General features: G+C 51.4%; 1 protein-coding gene across 1 annotated transcript in view; it reads right to left on the bottom strand.

Moving 5' to 3' along the window:
• Window positions 1-18,788, bottom strand: part of LOC144822056 (unconventional myosin-X-like) — a 618,454-nt gene that overhangs the window by 306,754 nt on the left and 292,912 nt on the right. Inside the window, exon 15 of the mRNA XM_078679130.1 lies at window positions 2,767-2,835. Within this exon, the coding sequence (XP_078535256.1) occupies window positions 2,767-2,835 (69 nt within the window). The remainder of the gene's footprint in view (window positions 1-2,766; window positions 2,836-18,788) is intronic.

Here is an 18,788-nt window from a genome sequence, read left to right on the forward strand (position 1 = left end):
CAGGTCCAACTCTACCACCCAGTATTCTAGGTCGAAGACAAACAAAACCTGAGCTAAAGTAAGCATCTTTAACTTTTCTTCTTGAGGAAGAGAGTGACGATCCAAAGATCTAAAATGGGCCGTAGCACCTTGTTCTTTGGAATCAGAAAGTAATGGGAACAACAACCACTGTCTACTTCTGGACCCAGTACCCTTTGGCCAAGAGAGCTGTAACTTCCTCCTCGAACAATCTCAGATGATCCTCCGCCAGCCGTTCCTGATTTGGCAGAATGAGAGGAGGAAAAGAAAGGAAAAGAGAAGAGAAGAGAATAGCCCTCCTGTATGGTCTGCAAGATCCACTTGTCCGATGTTATGGAACTCCAGTGGTGAAAACTATGACGAATTCTCCAGCCAACTGGGGTAGTGTGGTCTTGCAGACTCAGACTAGAAGTGCTTGGAGGCTGAGCCTGCCGAGGGGAGGGTGGCCAACAATTTCAGGCCTCCATTCCTGGATCGTAATGCACTATGTCCGCGCACAGCTTGGGAAGCCTGTGCAGGACAGTGGCTGGGCTAGGGTTGACGCGGCTGGAAATGCCTTCTGTTGCCACGAAAGGGGCGAAAGGTAGACTGGCCATGAGTAGAAGAGAGGCCCAAGAATCTGGCCGTAGCCATAGAGTCCATGAACATCTGCAAGGCCATGTCTGCCTTTTTCCCCAAAAAGACAGATTCCATCAAAGGGCACGCCCATCAAGTCTGCCTGGACATCGCTCCAGAAGCCAGTTCTCCTAAGCCAGGCGTGGCGTCTTAAGGCCACTGTTAATGGAAATGCTCTGCCCTGCGAATCAGTCGTGTCAGGCTACACCGAATGGTGAATTTTGATGCATCTCTCCCATCCTTGACTTCTTGAGAGAGCACAGCCCGGGCCCCCTCCAGAACCTGTGGCAGCACTTCCGCAACTGTCTCCCAAAGGGAGTAAGAGGAACAGCCAAATAATCATGCAGTATTCACGGACCGCAATGCCGGCGCTGGAGGAAGAAAACAATTTCTTCCCAAATGCATCCAACCGTTTGGATTTCTTGTCCGGAGGGGCGGAAGGGAGTGCACCCTGGGAAGTAGAGGCCTGCACCACCAAACTCTCTGGAGTCGGGTGTTGGCTGAGGAACTTCGGATCACCCAGTGCTGGGGGATGGCAGTGTGGAACTGTCCTATTCACAGGAGCCCCTGTGCTAGGCTTGGACCACGTGCCTAGCAGGATGTCTAAGTGTCTTATTTAAGGGAACAAGTTGTTCACAAGTGGAAGCCCCAGGTTGAAGCACTTCAGTCAGGAGATCAGTCCTGACCTGCCTGAGGGTAGCTCCAGTCCAAGGACTTGAGCTGCCCTGTTTACTACCGTGGCATTGGATGCCCCTCCTCCGTAGCCACTGTTGGCAGAGAGAGGATGCCAGTATTTGGAGAAGTGTCCAGTCCACTTGCTTCCACAAGTTCCCCATACTAGTCCAACTTCTCCACAGAGTCTTCCTGGTGTTCCAGATGGTCCATAGACTCCTCCCATTCCTCTCCTGAGTCATTCTCAAAGTGCTCAGGCAACAACAAAGAACCCATGTGTTCAATCAACGTCAGAATCGGCATCAAGCGACAACGTTCTGACTCCATGTCGTCCCGGATGAGGCTGGGGCTGGCACTGCCGATGCGCACCGGCAACAAGCACTGCAGCTTCCGATTTTGGGTCTGAAGCCCGAGGAGGCCGCATTGGCATGCCTGGCATCAACCCGGATCCGGGATCAGATCCATGAGGCCCAACTGGTGCAGTGGCCGGAGCCGACGGCGTCAAACCCAATGGGACCTCTTCCGACCCCGAAGGGCCCGAGGATGCAGCAGCAGGGTTGGCCCGCTCAAATACATGCCGCATGGCCTCGTAAAATTATTTTATTTGAGTGGGAAGTCACTCCATCTCCCAGAAATGAAGGGAGGCGCAAGTCGGCCCAGGCTCCCCCTTTGTGGAACCGTCCCTAGAGCATCGGTGTTCCTTACCTCTCTTGTTGACGGACAACAGCTGGGGTGAAGATGAAGTTCGCTTGGACTTCTTATGCCTTTTACCCGAATGTCCCGAGCACCCCGATTGAGACAAAGAGGACCTAGGGCTCCAGAAGCGCGCCAGTGACCTACTCTTCTTCTATTGGAACCAGGACCTCTGCAGAGTCTCGCTCGACGGTGTCGACTGCCGGGCCACAAGGATCTTCATTGCCTGATCCCTCAAAGCCTTAGGAGCCATGGCCTGGCAGTTCGAGCACAACTTCGAGTTGTGGTTTCACTCGTGAAACCAGAGACAGACGACGTGGGGGTCGGTAACTGAAATCATGCAGTGGCAGGCACCGCATGCCTTGAAACCGGTCTTCCTCAGAGACATCCCTTGCACACAAAGATGGAAAACATTTCTGATTCGACAAAGACGAGAATAAAAATGTCAAAAAGCAACAGAGGGGTAGCTCTTCATAGATCGGTGCTTAACTGGTGCAGAAAGAAAAGAACTGATATTTGGGCACTTGGGTGGCACGTCATAATCGACACTACTGACATCACGTGGAGCCGAATGGAACTTCCCGACGGCACATGCAAGGGTTATTGCTCAGCAAAAGTTTCCAGATCCATGCCTTTGCCTGGGAAATTCAGGGCTAAGGAATCTGCAGCTAGAAGTCTCTATCAGATGTACCTGTGTCACACCTACCATTACATCACCAAATGCCTTATCAGTCATGAGACAGAAGCTGTATGCCAGTCTAAGCTCACCTCTCCGGCATAGTGCTTGATGCCAAACTGGTGGTCCGTCACCCTGGGCTTCACATAGTAGTGGTTGCCCTGGAAAAAGGAAAAAGAAAATCAGATTCTTATTTGGACAGACTTCCAAAATAAGACCAACATCTTTCGTTCCACTGGACAAGTCGGTGAAAAGCCTAAATTCCATACACTTCAGTCACCTCTTCGGCACATACAACACAGACACCATTTCTGACACACACACCACAACACCACTTCTGACACTTACACTGCAAGAATCACTTTTAATGTATCCATCACTTCTGACACATACACCACAGACACCACAACTGACGCATGCACCAAACTGACGCATACACCGCAGACACCACAATGGATGCATACACCGTAGAAACCACAACTGAAGCATACACCACTTCTGAGACATTACTAATGATGCATACACCACAGACACCACAATTGACGCATACACCACAGACACCACTTCTGAGACATCTCTACTGATGCATACACCATTGACACCACAACTGAAGCATACACCGCAGACACCACTTCTAAGACATTACTAATGATGCATACACCACAGACACCACAACTGACGCATACACCACAGACACCACTTATGAGACATCACTACTGATGCATACACCACAGACACCACAATTGAGGCATACAACGCAGACACCACTTCTCAGACATCACTACTGATGCATACACCCCAGACACCACAATTGACGCATACACCACAGACACCACTTCTGAGACATCTCTACTGATGCATACACCATTGACACCACAACTGAAGCATACACCGCAGACACCACTTCTAAGACATTACTAATGATGCATACACCACAGACACCACAACTGACGCATACACCACAGACACCACTTATGAGACATCACTACTGATGCATACACCCCAGACACCACAATTGAGGCATACACCGCAGACACCACTTCTGAGACATCACTACTGATGCATACACCACAGCTGAAGCATACACCAAAGACACCACTTATGACACATACAATGCAGGTACCACTTCTGATGAATACAAAGCAGAGACCACTTCTAATGCACACGCCACTTCTGAAGTATACACCTCAGACATAACATCTGACACACCGCAGACACCACTTCTGAGACATCACTACTGATGCATACACCGCAAACACACCCAATGCATACACCCGCAGACACCACTTATGACACATACAAAGCAGGCACATCTTCTGATGAATACCCAGCAGAGACCACTTCTAATGCACACGCCACTTCTGAAGTATACACCTCAGACATAACTTCTGACACACACCGCAGACATTATTTTTGATACGTACAGCGCAGACACCACTTCTGGCACGCACACTGCCTGCATCACTTCTGATGTATACACCACAGACAACAATTCTGAAGCATATAACTACAGACACCACTCCTGAAGCATGCACCTCACACACCACTTCTGATACATACAATGCAGGCCCCACGCAGACACTATTTCTGACTCAGACCACACTACTGACGCACACACTGCAGACCCCACTACTGACACATATACCGCGGACACCACTACTGACTCACACACTGCAGCCACCGCTTCTGACGAATACACAGAACACACTACTTGTGATGCGAGGTGGGTGAATATAGAGTGTTTGCGCACTAGTTGAATATAGATCACTGGAGAGGTGTGTGAATACAGACTGCTGGAGAGGTGGGTGAATATAGACCACTGGAGAGGTGGGTGAATACAGACCACTGGAGAGGTGGGTGAATACAGACCACTGGAGAGGTGGGTGAATACAGACCACTGGAGAGGTGGGTGAATACAGACCACTGGAGAGGTGTGTGAATATAGACCACTGGAGAGGTGTGTGAATATAGACCACTGGAGAGGTGTGTGAATATAGACCACTGGAGAGGTGGGTGAATACAGACCACTGGAGAGGTGGGTGAATACAGACCACTGGAGAGGTGGGTGAATACAGACCACTGGAGAGGTGGGTGAATATAGACCACTGGAGAGGTGGGTGAATATAGACCACTGGAGAGGTGGGTGAATATAGACCGCTGGAGAGGTGGGTGAAAATAGACCGCTGGAGAGGTGTGTGAATATAGACCGCTGGAGAGGTGTGTGAATATAGACCACTGGAGAGGTGTGTGAATATAGACCGCTGGAGAGGTGGGTGAATATAGACCGCTGGAGAGGTGTGTGAATATAGACCGCTGGAGAGGTGTGTGAATATAGACCGCTGGAGAGGTGGGTGAATATAGACCGCTGGAGAGGTGAGTGAATATAGACCGCTGGAGAGGTGAGTGAATATAGACCGCTGGAGAGGTGGGTGAATACAGACTGCTGGAGAGGTGGGTGAATATAGACCACTGGAAAGGTGGGGGGATATAGACCACTGGAGAGGTGGGGGGATATAGACCACTGGAGAGGTGGGGGGATATAGACCACTGGAGAGGTGGGTGAATATAGACCCCTGGAGAGGTGTGTGAATATAGACCACTGGAGAGGTGGGTGAATATAGACCACTGGAGAGGTGTGTGAATATAGACCACTGGAGAGGTGGGTGAATATAGACCACTGGAGAGGTGTGTGAATACAGACCACTGGAGAGGTGTGTGAATACAGACCACTGGAGAGGTGTGTGAATACAGACCACTGGAGAGGTGGGTGAATATAGACTGCTGGAGAGGTGGGTGAATATAGACCACTGGAGAGGTGTGTGAATATAGACAGCTGGAGAGGTCTGTGAATACAGACCGCTGGAGAGGTGGGTGAATATAGACCACTGGAGAGGTCTGTGAATACAGACCGCTGGAGAGGTGGGTGAATATAGACAACTGGAGAGATGGGTGAATATAGACCACTGGAGAGGTGGGTGAATATAGACCACTGGAGAGGTGGGTGAATACAGACCACTGGAGAGGTGGGTGAATACAGACCACTGGAGAGGTGGGTGAATACAGACCACTGGAGAGGTGGGTGAATATAGACCGCTGGAGAGGTGGGTGAATATAGACCGCTGGAGAGGTGGGTGAATATAGACCACTGGAGAGGTGGGTGAATATAGACCACTGGAGAGGTGTGTGAATATAGACCACTGGAGAGGTGTGTGAATATAGACCGCTGGAGAGGTGTGTGAATATAGACCACTGGAGAGGTGGGTGAATATAGACCACTGGAGAGGTGTGTGAATATAGACCACTGGAGAGGTGTGTGAATATAGACCACTGGAGAGGTGGGTGAATATAGACCACTGGAGAGGTGTGTGAATATAGACCACTGGAGAGGTGGGTGAATATAGACCACTGGAGTGGTGTGTGAATATAGACCACTGGAGAGGTGGGTGAATATAGACCACTGGGGAGGTGTGTGAATACAGACCATTTGAGAGGTGGGTGTATATAGACTGCTGGAAATATGGGTGAAAATAGACTGCTGGAGAGGTGGGTGAATACAGACAGCTGCAGAGGTGTGTGAATATAGACCGCTGGAGAGGTGTGTGAATATAGACCACTGGAGAGGTGTGTGAATATAGACCACTGGAGAGGTGGGTGAATATAGACCACTGGAGAAGTGGGTGAATATAGACCACTGGAGAGGTGGGTGAATATAGACTGCTGGAGAGGTGTGTGAATACAGACCACTGGAGAAGTGTGTGAATACAGACTGCTGGAGAGGTGGGTGAATATAGACCACTGGAGAGGTGTGTGAATACAGACCACTGGAGAGGTGTGTGAATACAGACCACTGGAGAGGTGGATGAATATAGACCACTGGAGAGGTGGGCGAATATAGACCACTGGAGAGGTGGGCGAATATAGACCACTGGAGAGGTGGGCGAATATAGACCACTTGAGAGGGGTGTGTATATAGACTGCTGGAGAGGTGGGCAAATACAGACCGCTGGAGAGGTGTGCGAATACAGACCACTGGAGAGGTGTGCGAATACAGACCACTGGAGAGTTGTGCGAATACAGACCACTGGAGAGGTCTGTGAATATAGACCACTGGAGGGGTGGGTGAATTCAGACCACTGGAAGGGTGGGTGGATGCAAATTGCTGGAGAGGTCTGTGAATATAGACCACTGGAGTGGTGGGTGAATACAGACCACTGGAGAGGTGTGTGACTATAGACTGCTGGCAAAGTGGGTGACTATAGAATAGAGACGTCTGGAGAAGAGGGTGTGTATAGACTGCTGAGAGGTGAGTGAAAATAGAGAGGTGTGTGAATATCGACTGCCAGAGAGGTGTGTGAATATAGACTGCTGGAGAGGTGGGTGAATATAGAATGATGGATAGGTATGTGAATACAGACCGCTGGAGGTGTGAGTGTATATAGACTGCTGGAAATATGGGTGAAAATAGACTGCTGGAGAGGTGGGTGAATACAGACAGCTGCAGAGGTGTGTGAATATAGACCGCTGGAGAGGTGGGTGAATACAGACCACTGGAGAGGTGGGTGAATACAGACCACTGGAGAGGTGGGTGAATACAGACCACTGGAGAGGTGGGTGAATTTAGACCACTGGAGAGGTGGGTGAATACAGACAGCTGCAGAGGTATGTGAACACACACCACTGGAGAGGTGTGTGAATATAGACCGCTGGAGAGGTGTGTGAATATAGACCGCTGGAGAGGTGGGTGAATACCACTGGAGAATTGGGTGAATACAGACCACTGGAGAGGTGGGTGAATACAGACTGCTGGAAATATGGGTGAAAATAGACCACTGGAGAGGTGGGTGAATACAGACAGCTGCAGAGGTATGTGAACACACACCACTGGAGAGGTGTGTGAATATAGACCGCTGGAGAGGTGTGTGAATATAGACCGCTGGAGAGGTGGGTGAATACCACTGGAGAATTGGGTGAATACAGACCACTGGAGAGGTGGGTGAATACAGACTGCTGGAAATATGGGTGAAAATAGACTGCTGGAGAGGTGGGTGAATACAGACAGCTGCAGAGGTGTGTGAATATAGACCGCTGGAGAGGTGTGTGAATATAGACCGCTGGAGAGGTGTGTGAATAGTGTGAAGTAGTGTGGCTCACTGGTTAGAGGCGGCAGACCCGAGAGCAGAGGACGGCCTGGGACCAGGGTTCGATTCCCGGCGCGGCAGGTTTCTGGACCAGGGTCAGCGGACTCGATAATTCTCTCGCCTCGGTGCCCACTCTGATCAGCGATCACACTCGGCAACTCTGGGCATTAGCTTGCCTCATCTTCACTAACGGCCCCACCAGACCGCCGGGGATGTCTGGTCTCACCCTGGAGATACCCATTAAGGGACCATCTCTCAGGGAAGCCAGGAAGGGTTTCGCAGCGGTCGAAGCGCCTTGGGACCCTACGGGTAAGTAGTGCGCTATATAAATGCCTATACATACATACATACATACATACATACATACAGACCGCTGGAGAGGTGGGTGAATTTAGACCATTGGAGAGGTGGGTGAATATAGACCACTGGAGAGGTGGGTGAATATAGACCGCTGGAGAGGTGTGTGAATATAGACCGCTGGAGAGGTGGGTGAATATAGACCGCTGGAGAGGTGGGTGAATTTAGACCACTTGAGAGGTGGGTGAATATAGACTGCTGGAGAGGTGGGTGAATATAGACCACTGGAGAGGTGGGTGAATATAGACCGCTGGAGAGGTGGGTGAATATAGACCACTGGAGAGGGGTGTGTATATAGACCGCTGGAGAGGTGGGTGAATTTAGACCGCTGGAGAGGTGGGTGAATATAGACCACTTGAGAGGGGTGTGTATATAGACCGCTGGAGAGGTGGGTGAATTTAGACCATTGGAGAGGTGGGCGAATATAGACCACTTGAGAGGGGTGTGAATACAGACCACTGGAGAGGTGTGTGAATACAGACCACTGGAGAGGTGGGTGAATATAGACTGCTGGAGAGGTGGGTGAATATAGACCACTGGAGAGGTGTGTGAATATAGACAGCTGGAGAGGTCTGTGAATACAGACCGCTGGAGAGGTGGGTGAATATAGACCACTGGAGAGGTCTGTGAATACAGACCGCTGGAGAGGTGGGTGAATATAGACAACTGGAGAGATGTGTGAATATAGACCACTGGAGAGGTGGGTGAATATAGACCACTGGAGAGGTGGGTGAATATAGACCACTGGAGAGGTGGGTGAATACAGACCACTGGAGAGGTGGGTGAATACAGACCACTGGAGAGGTGTGTGAATACAGACCACTGGAGAGGTGGGTGAATATAGACCGCTGGAGATGTGGGTGAATATAGACTGCTGGAGAGGTGGGTGAATATAGACCACTGGAGAGGTGTGTGAATATAGACCACTGGAGAGGTGGGTGAATATAGACCACTGGAGAGGTGGGTGAATATAGACCGCTGGAGAGGTGGGTGAATTTAGACCATTGGAGAGGTGGGTGAATATAGACCGCTGGAGAGGTGGGTGAATATAGACCGCTGGAGAGGTGGGTGAATATAGACCGCTGGAGAGGTGGGTGAATATAGACCGCTGGAGAGGTGGGTGAATATAGACCGCTGGAGAAGTGGGTGAATATAGACCACTGGAGAGGTGGGTGAATATAGACCGCTGGAGAGGTGGGTGAATACAGACTGCTGGAAATATGGGTGAAAATAGACTGCTGGAGAGGTGGGTGAATACAGACCACTGGAGAGGTGGGTGAATACAGACAGCTGCAGAGGTGTGTGAATATAGACCACTGGAGAGGTGGGTGAATACAGACAGCTGCAGAGGTGTGTGAATATAGACCACTGGAGAGGTGGGTGAATATAGACCGCTGGAGAGGTGGGTGAATATAGACCACTTGAGAGGGGTGTGTATATAGACCGCTGGAGAGGTGGGTGAATTTAGACCATTGGAGAGGTGGGCGAATATAGACCACTTGAGAGGGGTGTGAATATAGACCACTGGAGAGGTGTGTGAATATAGACCACTGGAGAGGTGGGTGAATATAGACCACTGGAGAGGTGGGTGAATATAGACCGCTGGAGAGGTGGGTGAATTTAGACCATTGGAGAGGTGGGTGAATTTAGACCGCTGGAGAGGTGGGTGAATATAGACCGCTGGAGAGGTGGGTGAATATAGACCGCTGGAGAGGTGTGTGAATATAGACCGCTGGAGAGGTGGGTGAATATAGACCGCTGGAGAGGTGGGTGAATATAGACCGCTGGAGAAGTGGGTGAATATAGACCACTGGAGAGGTGGGTGAATATAGACCGCTGGAGTGGTGTGTGAATATAGACCACTGGAGAGGTGGGTGAATATAGACCACTGGGGAGGTGTGTGAATACAGACCATTGGAGAGGTGGGTGTATATAGACTGCTGGAAATATGGGTGAAAATAGACTGCTGGAGAGGTGGGTGAATACAGACAGCTGCAGAGGTGTGTGAATATAGACCGCTGGAGAGGTGTGTGAATATAGACCACTGGAGAGGTGTGTGAATATAGACCACTGGAGAGGTGGGTGAATATAGACCACTGGAGAAGTGGGTGAATATAGACCACTGGAGAGGTGGGTGAATATAGACTGCTGGAGAGGTGTGTGAATACAGACCACTGGAGAAGTGTGTGAATACAGACTGCTGGAGAGGTGGGTGAATATAGACCACTGGAGAGGTGTGTGAATACAGACCACTGGAGAGGTGTGTGAATACAGACCACTGGAGAGGTGGATGAATATAGACCACTGGAGAGGTGGGCGAATATAGACCACTGGAGAGGTGGGCGAATATAGACCACTGGAGAGGTGGGCGAATATAGACCACTTGAGAGGGGTGTGTATATAGACTGCTGGAGAGGTGGGCAAATACAGACCGCTGGAGAGGTGTGCGAATACAGACCACTGGAGAGGTGTGCGAATACAGACCACTGGAGAGTTGTGCGAATACAGACCACTGGAGAGGTCTGTGAATATAGACCACTGGAGGGGTGGGTGAATTCAGACCACTGGAAGGGTGGGTGGATGCAAATTGCTGGAGAGGTCTGTGAATATAGACCACTGGAGTGGTGGGTGAATACAGACCACTGGAGAGGTGTGTGACTATAGACTGCTGGCAAAGTGGGTGACTATAGAATAGAGACTTCTGGAGAAGAGGGTGTGTATAGACTGCTGAGAGGTGAGTGAAAATAGAGAGGTGTGTGAATATCGACTGCCAGAGAGGTGGGTGAATACAGACAGCTGCAGAGGTGTGTGAATATAGACCGCTGGAGAGGTGGGTGAATACAGACCACTGGAGAGGTGGGTGAATACAGACCACTGGAGAGGTGGGTGAATACAGACCACTGGAGAGGTGGGTGAATTTAGACCACTGGAGAGGTGGGTGAATACAGACAGCTGCAGAGGTATGTGAACACACACCACTGGAGAGGTGTGTGAATATAGACCGCTGGAGAGGTGTGTGAATATAGACCGCTGGAGAGGTGGGTGAATACCACTGGAGAATTGGGTGAATACAGACCACTGGAGAGGTGGGTGAATACAGACTGCTGGAAATATGGGTGAAAATAGACTGCTGGAGAGGTGGGTGAATACAGACAGCTGCAGAGGTGTGTGAATATAGACCGCTGGAGAGGTGTGTGAATATAGACCGCTGGAGAGGTGTGTGAATAGTGTGAAGTAGTGTGGCTCACTGGTTAGAGGCGGCAGACCCGAGAGCAGAGGACGGCCTGGGACCAGGGTTCGATTCCCGGCGCGGCAGGTTTCTGGACCAGGGTCAGCGGACTCGATAATTCTCTCGCCTCGGTGCCCACTCTGATCAGCGATCACACTCGGCAACTCTGGGCATTAGCTTGCCTCATCTTCACTAACGGCCCCACCAGACCGCCGGGGATGCCTGGTCTCACCCTGGAGATACCCATTAAGGGACCATCTCTCAGGGAAGCCAGGAAGGGTTTCGCAGCGGTCGAAGCGCCTTGGGACCCTACGGGTAAGTAGTGCGCTATATAAATGCCTATACATACATACATACATACAGACCGCTGGAGAGGTGGGTGAATTTAGACCATTGGAGAGGTGGGTGAATATAGACCACTGGAGAGGTGGGTGAATATAGACCGCTGGAGAGGTGTGTGAATATAGACCGCTGGAGAGGTGGGTGAATATAGACCGCTGGAGAGGTGGGTGAATTTAGACCACTTGAGAGGTGGGTGAATATAGACTGCTGGAGAGGTGGGTGAATATAGACCACTGGAGAGGTGGGTGAATATAGACCGCTGGAGAGGTGGGTGAATATAGACCACTGGAGAGGGGTGTGTATATAGACCGCTGGAGAGGTGGGTGAATTTAGACCGCTGGAGAGGTGGGTGAATATAGACCACTTGAGAGGGGTGTGTATATAGACCGCTGGAGAGGTGGGTGAATTTAGACCATTGGAGAGGTGGGCGAATATAGACCACTTGAGAGGGGTGTGAATACAGACCACTGGAGAGGTGTGTGAATACAGACCACTGGAGAGGTGGGTGAATATAGACTGCTGGAGAGGTGGGTGAATATAGACCACTGGAGAGGTGTGTGAATATAGACAGCTGGAGAGGTCTGTGAATACAGACCGCTGGAGAGGTGGGTGAATATAGACCACTGGAGAGGTCTGTGAATACAGACCGCTGGAGAGGTGGGTGAATATAGACAACTGGAGAGATGTGTGAATATAGACCACTGGAGAGGTGGGTGAATATAGACCACTGGAGAGGTGGGTGAATATAGACCACTGGAGAGGTGGGTGAATACAGACCACTGGAGAGGTGGGTGAATACAGACCACTGGAGAGGTGTGTGAATACAGACCACTGGAGAGGTGGGTGAATATAGACCGCTGGAGATGTGGGTGAATATAGACTGCTGGAGAGGTGGGTGAATATAGACCACTGGAGAGGTGTGTGAATATAGACCACTGGAGAGGTGGGTGAATATAGACCACTGGAGAGGTGGGTGAATATAGACCGCTGGAGAGGTGGGTGAATTTAGACCATTGGAGAGGTGGGTGAATATAGACCGCTGGAGAGGTGGGTGAATATAGACCGCTGGAGAGGTGTGTGAATATAGACCGCTGGAGAGGGGGGTGAATATAGACCGCTGGAGAGGTGGGTGAATATAGACCGCTGGAGAAGTGGGTGAATATAGACCACTGGAGAGGTGGGTGAATATAGACCGCTGGAGAGGTGGGTGAATACAGACTGCTGGAAATATGGGTGAAAATAGACTGCTGGAGAGGTGGGTGAATACAGACCACTGGAGAGGTGGGTGAATACAGACAGCTGCAGAGGTGTGTGAATATAGACCACTGGAGAGGTGGGTGAATACAGACAGCTGCAGAGGTGTGTGAATATAGACCACTGGAGAGGTGGGTGAATATAGACCGCTGGAGAGGTGGGTGAATATAGACCACTTGAGAGGGGTGTGTATATAGACCGCTGGAGAGGTGGGTGAATTTAGACCATTGGAGAGGTGGGCGAATATAGACCACTTGAGAGGGGTGTGAATATAGACCACTGGAGAGGTGTGTGAATATAGACCACTGGAGAGGTGGGTGAATATAGACCACTGGAGAGGTGGGTGAATATAGACCGCTGGAGAGGTGGGTGAATTTAGACCATTGGAGAGGTGGGTGAATATAGACCGCTGGAGAGGTGGGTGAATATAGACCGCTGGAGAGGTGTGTGAATATAGACCGCTGGAGAGGTGGGTGAATATAGACCGCTGGAGAGGTGGGTGAATATAGACCGCTGGAGAAGTGGGTGAATATAGACCACTGGAGAGGTGGGTGAATATAGACCGCTGGAGAGGTGGGTGAATACAGACTGCTGGAAATATGGGTGAAAATAGACTGCTGGAGAGGTGGGTGAATACAGACCACTGGAGAGGTGGGTGAATACAGACAGCTGCAGAGGTGTGTGAATATAGACCACTGGAGAGGTGGGTGAATACAGACAGCTGCAGAGGTGTGTGAATATAGACCACTGGAGAGGTGTGTGAATATAGACCGCTGGCGAGGTGGGTGAATACAGACCGCTGGCGAGGTGTGTGAATATAGACCACTGGAGAGGTGGGTGAATATAGACCACTGGAGAGGTGTGTGAATACAGACCGCTGGCGAGGTGGGTGAATACAGACCGCTGGCGAGGTGTGTGAATATAGACCACTGGAGAGGTGTGTGAATACAGACCGCTGGCGAGGTGTGTGAATATAGACCGCTGGAGAGGTGTGTGAATACAGACCGCTGGCGAGGTGTGTGAATACAGACCGCTGGCGAGGTGGGTGAATACAGACCGCTGGCGAGGTGTGTGAATATAGACCACTGGAGAGGTGTGTGAATACAGACCGCTGGCGAGGTGTGTGAATATAGACCGCTGGAGAGGTGTGTGAATACAGACCGCTGGCGAGGTGTGTGAATACAGACCGCTGGCGAGGTGTGTGAATACAGACCGCTGGCGAGGTGTGTGAATATAGACCGCTGGAGAGGTGAGTGAATATAGACCGCTGGCGAGGTGGGTGAATACAGACCGCTGGCGAGGTGTGTGAATATAGCCTGTTAAAGTGGGGTGAATATAGAATACAAACTGCTGGAGATGTGAGTGAATATAGACTGGTGGAGAGGTGGGTGACCATAGACTGCCGTTTGCCGTAGAGGTAGGTAAATAAAAAATGCTGGAAAGGGGGGTGAACATGGAGTGCTGGAGAGGAGGGTGAATACAGAATACAGACCTCTGGAGAGGCGGGTGAATTCATTTTACGGTCACATCAGAAGTTTCAGTGGTAATTGCGCAATCCAAGGACAGCGTAGAGGAGGAGGGCGGGGCTCCCACCACTGTCTGGGCCACTAGAGGGGTCTCACCCGCTTACCGTGTGCTGGTCTGGGGGGGGGGGGCACATGTCATGAATGAGAAGTCCTGAGAGAAGGGGCCCCACGGGGAGGCCACCGGCCCTCAGCTTGAGCAACACTCAGTCCTTCCATGGTGTGCACGCACACACACGTTCATACACATGTGCACACACGTCCATGCAGGGGCGCACGCACACGCGCAGACAAGGAAACGAGGGGCTGGGGGCGCCCCCGGGTCTCTGAGCGGACACAGCCCCGAGGACGCCAAGAAACCCCAACAATGAAAGATTTAAAAATAATTTGAGCGGAAAAGGAAGCGGAGTCGGAAGCGGCCCCCGCCGGGCGTGGGGGGCCCGGGCAGCGGATGCAAAGCGCACTGAAGAGCAGGCCGGAGCTGGGGCCTGGAAAGGGGGGGCGCAGATACAGAGCCCCACAGTCACATTCGGGTCCTGGGACACGTGCTGCATCCAGGCCCCCTCCCTGCCCCCAGAGCCAGGCCCTAATGCACCGTTGGTGACCTCCCGCCAAGGTCAAACCAAAGGGTGCAACAATGGACCAACGCCCCCCTCAGACTGGCACTGCCAACAGAGTGAGCTCAGGCGAAGCCGGAGACCCGCCTGGAGGGCGCTGCGGTGGGGGTAGAGAAACAGGCACGAGGGAGCCGGGCTCTGGGTGGCAAGACCCGGGCACCGCCACACCTGCCAAGCTCTGGGTGTGCTTATGTGTGGCATTCCCATGTGCGCAGTGTGCTTATGTGTGGCATTCCCATGTGCGCAGTGTGCTTATGTGGGACATTCCCATGTGCGCAGTGTGCTTATGTGTGACATTCCCATGTGCGCAGTGTGCTTATGTGTGACATTCCCATGTGCGCAGTGTGCTTATGTGGGGCATTCCCATGTGCGCAGTGTGCTTATGTGTGGCATTCCCATGTGCGCAGTGTGCTTATGTGGGACATTCCCATGTGCGCAGTGTGCTTATGTGTGACATTCCCATGTGCGCAGTGTGCTTATGTGGGACATTCCCATGTGCGCAGTGTGCTTATGTATGACATTCCCATGTGCGCAGTGTGCTTATGTGTGACATTCCCATGTGCGCAGTGTGCTTATGTGTGGCATTCCCATGTGCGCAGTGTGCTTATGTGGGACATTCCCATGTGCGCAGTGTGCTTATGTGGGACATTCCCATGTGCGCAGTGTGCTTATGTATGACATTCCCATGTGCGCAGTGTGCTTATGTATGACATTCCCATGTGCGCAGTGTGCTTATGTGTGGCATTCCCATGTGCGCAGTGTGCTTATGTGTGACATTCCCATGTGCGCAGTGTGCTTATGTGTGACATTCCCATGTGCGCAGTGTGCTTATGTGGGGCATTCCCATGTGCGCAGTGTGCTTATGTGGGGCATTCCCATGTGCGCAGTGTGCTTATGTGTGACATTCCCATGTGCGCAGTGTGCTTATGTGGGGCATTCCCATGTGCGCAGTGTGCTTATGTGTGACATTCCCATGTGCGCAGTGTGCTTATGTGGGACATTCCCATGTGCGCAGTGTGCTTATGTGGGACATTCCCATGTGTGCAGTGTGCTTATGTGGGGCATTCCCATGTGCGCAGTGTGCTTATGTGGGACATTCCCATGTGCGCAGTGTGCTTATGTGGGGCATTCCCATGTGCGCAGTGTGCTTATGTGGGACATTCCCATGTGCGCAGTGTGCTTATGTGGGACATTCCCATGTGCGCAGTGTGCTTATGTGGGACATTCCCATGTGCGCAGTGTGCTTATGTGGGACATTCCCATGTGCGCAGTGTGCTTATGTGGGGCATTCCCATGTGCGCAGTGTGCTTATGTGGGACATTCCCATGTGCGCAGTGTGCTTATGTGGGACATTCCCATGTGCGCAGTGTGCTTATGTGTGACATTCCCATGTGCGCAGTGTGCTTATGTGTGACATTCCCATGTGCGCAGTGTGCTTATGTGTGACATTCCCATGTGCGCAGTGTGCTTATGTGTGACATTCCCATGTGCGCAGTGTGCTTATGTGTGACATTCCCATGTGCGCAGTGTGCTTATGTGTGACATTCCCATGTGCGCAGTGTGCTTATGTGTGACATTCCCATGTGCGCAGTGTGCTTATGTGGGACATTCCCATGTGCGCAGTGTGCTTATGTGGAACATTCCCATGTGCGCAGTGTGCTTATGTGGAACATTCGCATGTGCGCAGTGTGCTTATGTGTGACATTCCCATGTGCGCAGTGTGCTTATGTGGAACATTCCCATGTGCGCAGTGTGCTTATGTGGGACATTCCCATGTGCACAGTGTGCTTATGTGTGACATTCCCATGTGCGCAGTGTGCTTATGTGTGACATTCCCATGTGCGCAGTGTGCTTATGTGGAACATTCCCATGTGCGCAGTGTGCTTATGTGGGACATTCCCATGTGCGCAGTGTGCTTATGTGGGACATTCCCATGTGCGCAGTGTGCTTATGTGGGACATTCCCATGTGCGCAGTGTGCTTATGTGTGACATTCCCATGTGCGCAGTGTGCTTATGTGGAACATTCCCATGTGCGCAGTGTGCTTATGTGTGACATTCCCATGTGCACAGTGTGCTAATGTGTGACATTCCCATGTGCGCAGTGTGCTTATGTGTGGCATTCCCATGTGCGCAGTGTGCTTATGTGTGACATTCCCATGTGCGCAGTGTGCTTATGTGTGACATTCCCATGTGCGCAGTGTGCTTATGTGTGACATTCCCATGTGCGCAGTGTGCTTATGTGTGGCATTCCCATGTGCACAGTGTGCTTATGTGTGACATTCCCATGTGCGCAGTGTGCTTATGTGGAACATTCCCATGTGCGCAGTGTGCTTATGTGTGACATTCCCATGTGCACAGTGTGCTTATGTGTGACATTCCCATGTGCGCAGTGTGCTTATGTGTGGCATTCCCATGTGCACAGTGTGCTTATGTGTGACATTCCCATGTGCACAGTGTGCTTATGTGTGACATTCCCATGTGCGCAGTGTGCTTATGTGTGACATTCCCATGTGCGCAGTGTGCTTATGTGTGACATTCCCATGTGCGCAGTGTGCTTATGTGTGGCATTCCCATGTGCGCAGTGTGCTTATGTGTGGCATTCCCATGTGCGCAGTGTGCTTATGTGTGACATTCCCATGTGCGCAGTGTGCTTATGTGTGACATTCCCATGTGCGCAGTGTGCTTATGTGGGACATTCCCATGTGCGCAGTGTGCTTATGTGTGGCATTCCCATGTGCGCAGTGTGCTTATGTGTGGCATTCCCATGTGCGCAGTGTGCTTATGTGTGACATTCCCATGTGCGCAGTGTGCTTATGTGGGGCATTCCCATGTGCGCAGTGTGCTTATGTGTGACATTCCCATGTGCCCAGTGTGCTTATGTGTGACATTCCCATGTGCGCAGTGTGCTTATGTGTGACATTCCCATGTGCACAGTGTGCTTATGTGTGACATTCCCATGTGCGCAGTGTGCTTATGTGTGACATTCCCATGTGCCCAGTGTGCTTATGTGTGACATTCCCATGTGCGCAGTGTGCTTATGTGTGACATTCCCATGTGCACAGTGTGCTTATGTGTGACATTCCCATGTGCGCAGTGTGCTTATGTGGGGCATTCCCATGTGCGCAGTGTGCTTATGTGTGGCATTCCCATGTGCACAGTGTGCTTATGTGGGACATTCCCATGTGCGCAGTGTGCTTATGTGGGACATTCCCATGTGCGCAGTGTGCTTATGTGTGGCATTCCCATGTGCACAGTGTGCTTATGTGTGGCATTCCCATGTGCGCAGTGTGCTTATGTGTGACATTCCCATGTGCGCAGTGTGCTTATGTGGGGCATTCCCATGTGCGCAGTGTGCTTATGTGGGACATTCCCATGTGCGCAGTGTGCTTATGTGTGGCATTCCCATGTGCGCAGTGTGCTTATGTGGGGCATTCCCATGTGCGCAGTGTGCTTATGTGGGACATTCCCATGTGCGCAGTGTGCTTATGTGGGACATTCCCATGTGCGCAGTGTGCTTATGTGGGACATTCCCATGTGCGCAGTGTGCTTATGTGGGGCATTCCCATGTGCGCAGTGTGCTTATGTGTGGCATTCCCATGTGCGCAGTGTGCTTATGTGTGACATTCCCATGTGCACAGTGTGCTTATGTGTGA

Source organism: Lissotriton helveticus, chromosome 3_1 (assembly GCF_964261635.1).
Source record: "Lissotriton helveticus chromosome 3_1, aLisHel1.1, whole genome shotgun sequence".
In the NCBI taxonomy this organism is placed as follows: domain Eukaryota; kingdom Metazoa; phylum Chordata; class Amphibia; order Caudata; family Salamandridae; genus Lissotriton; species Lissotriton helveticus.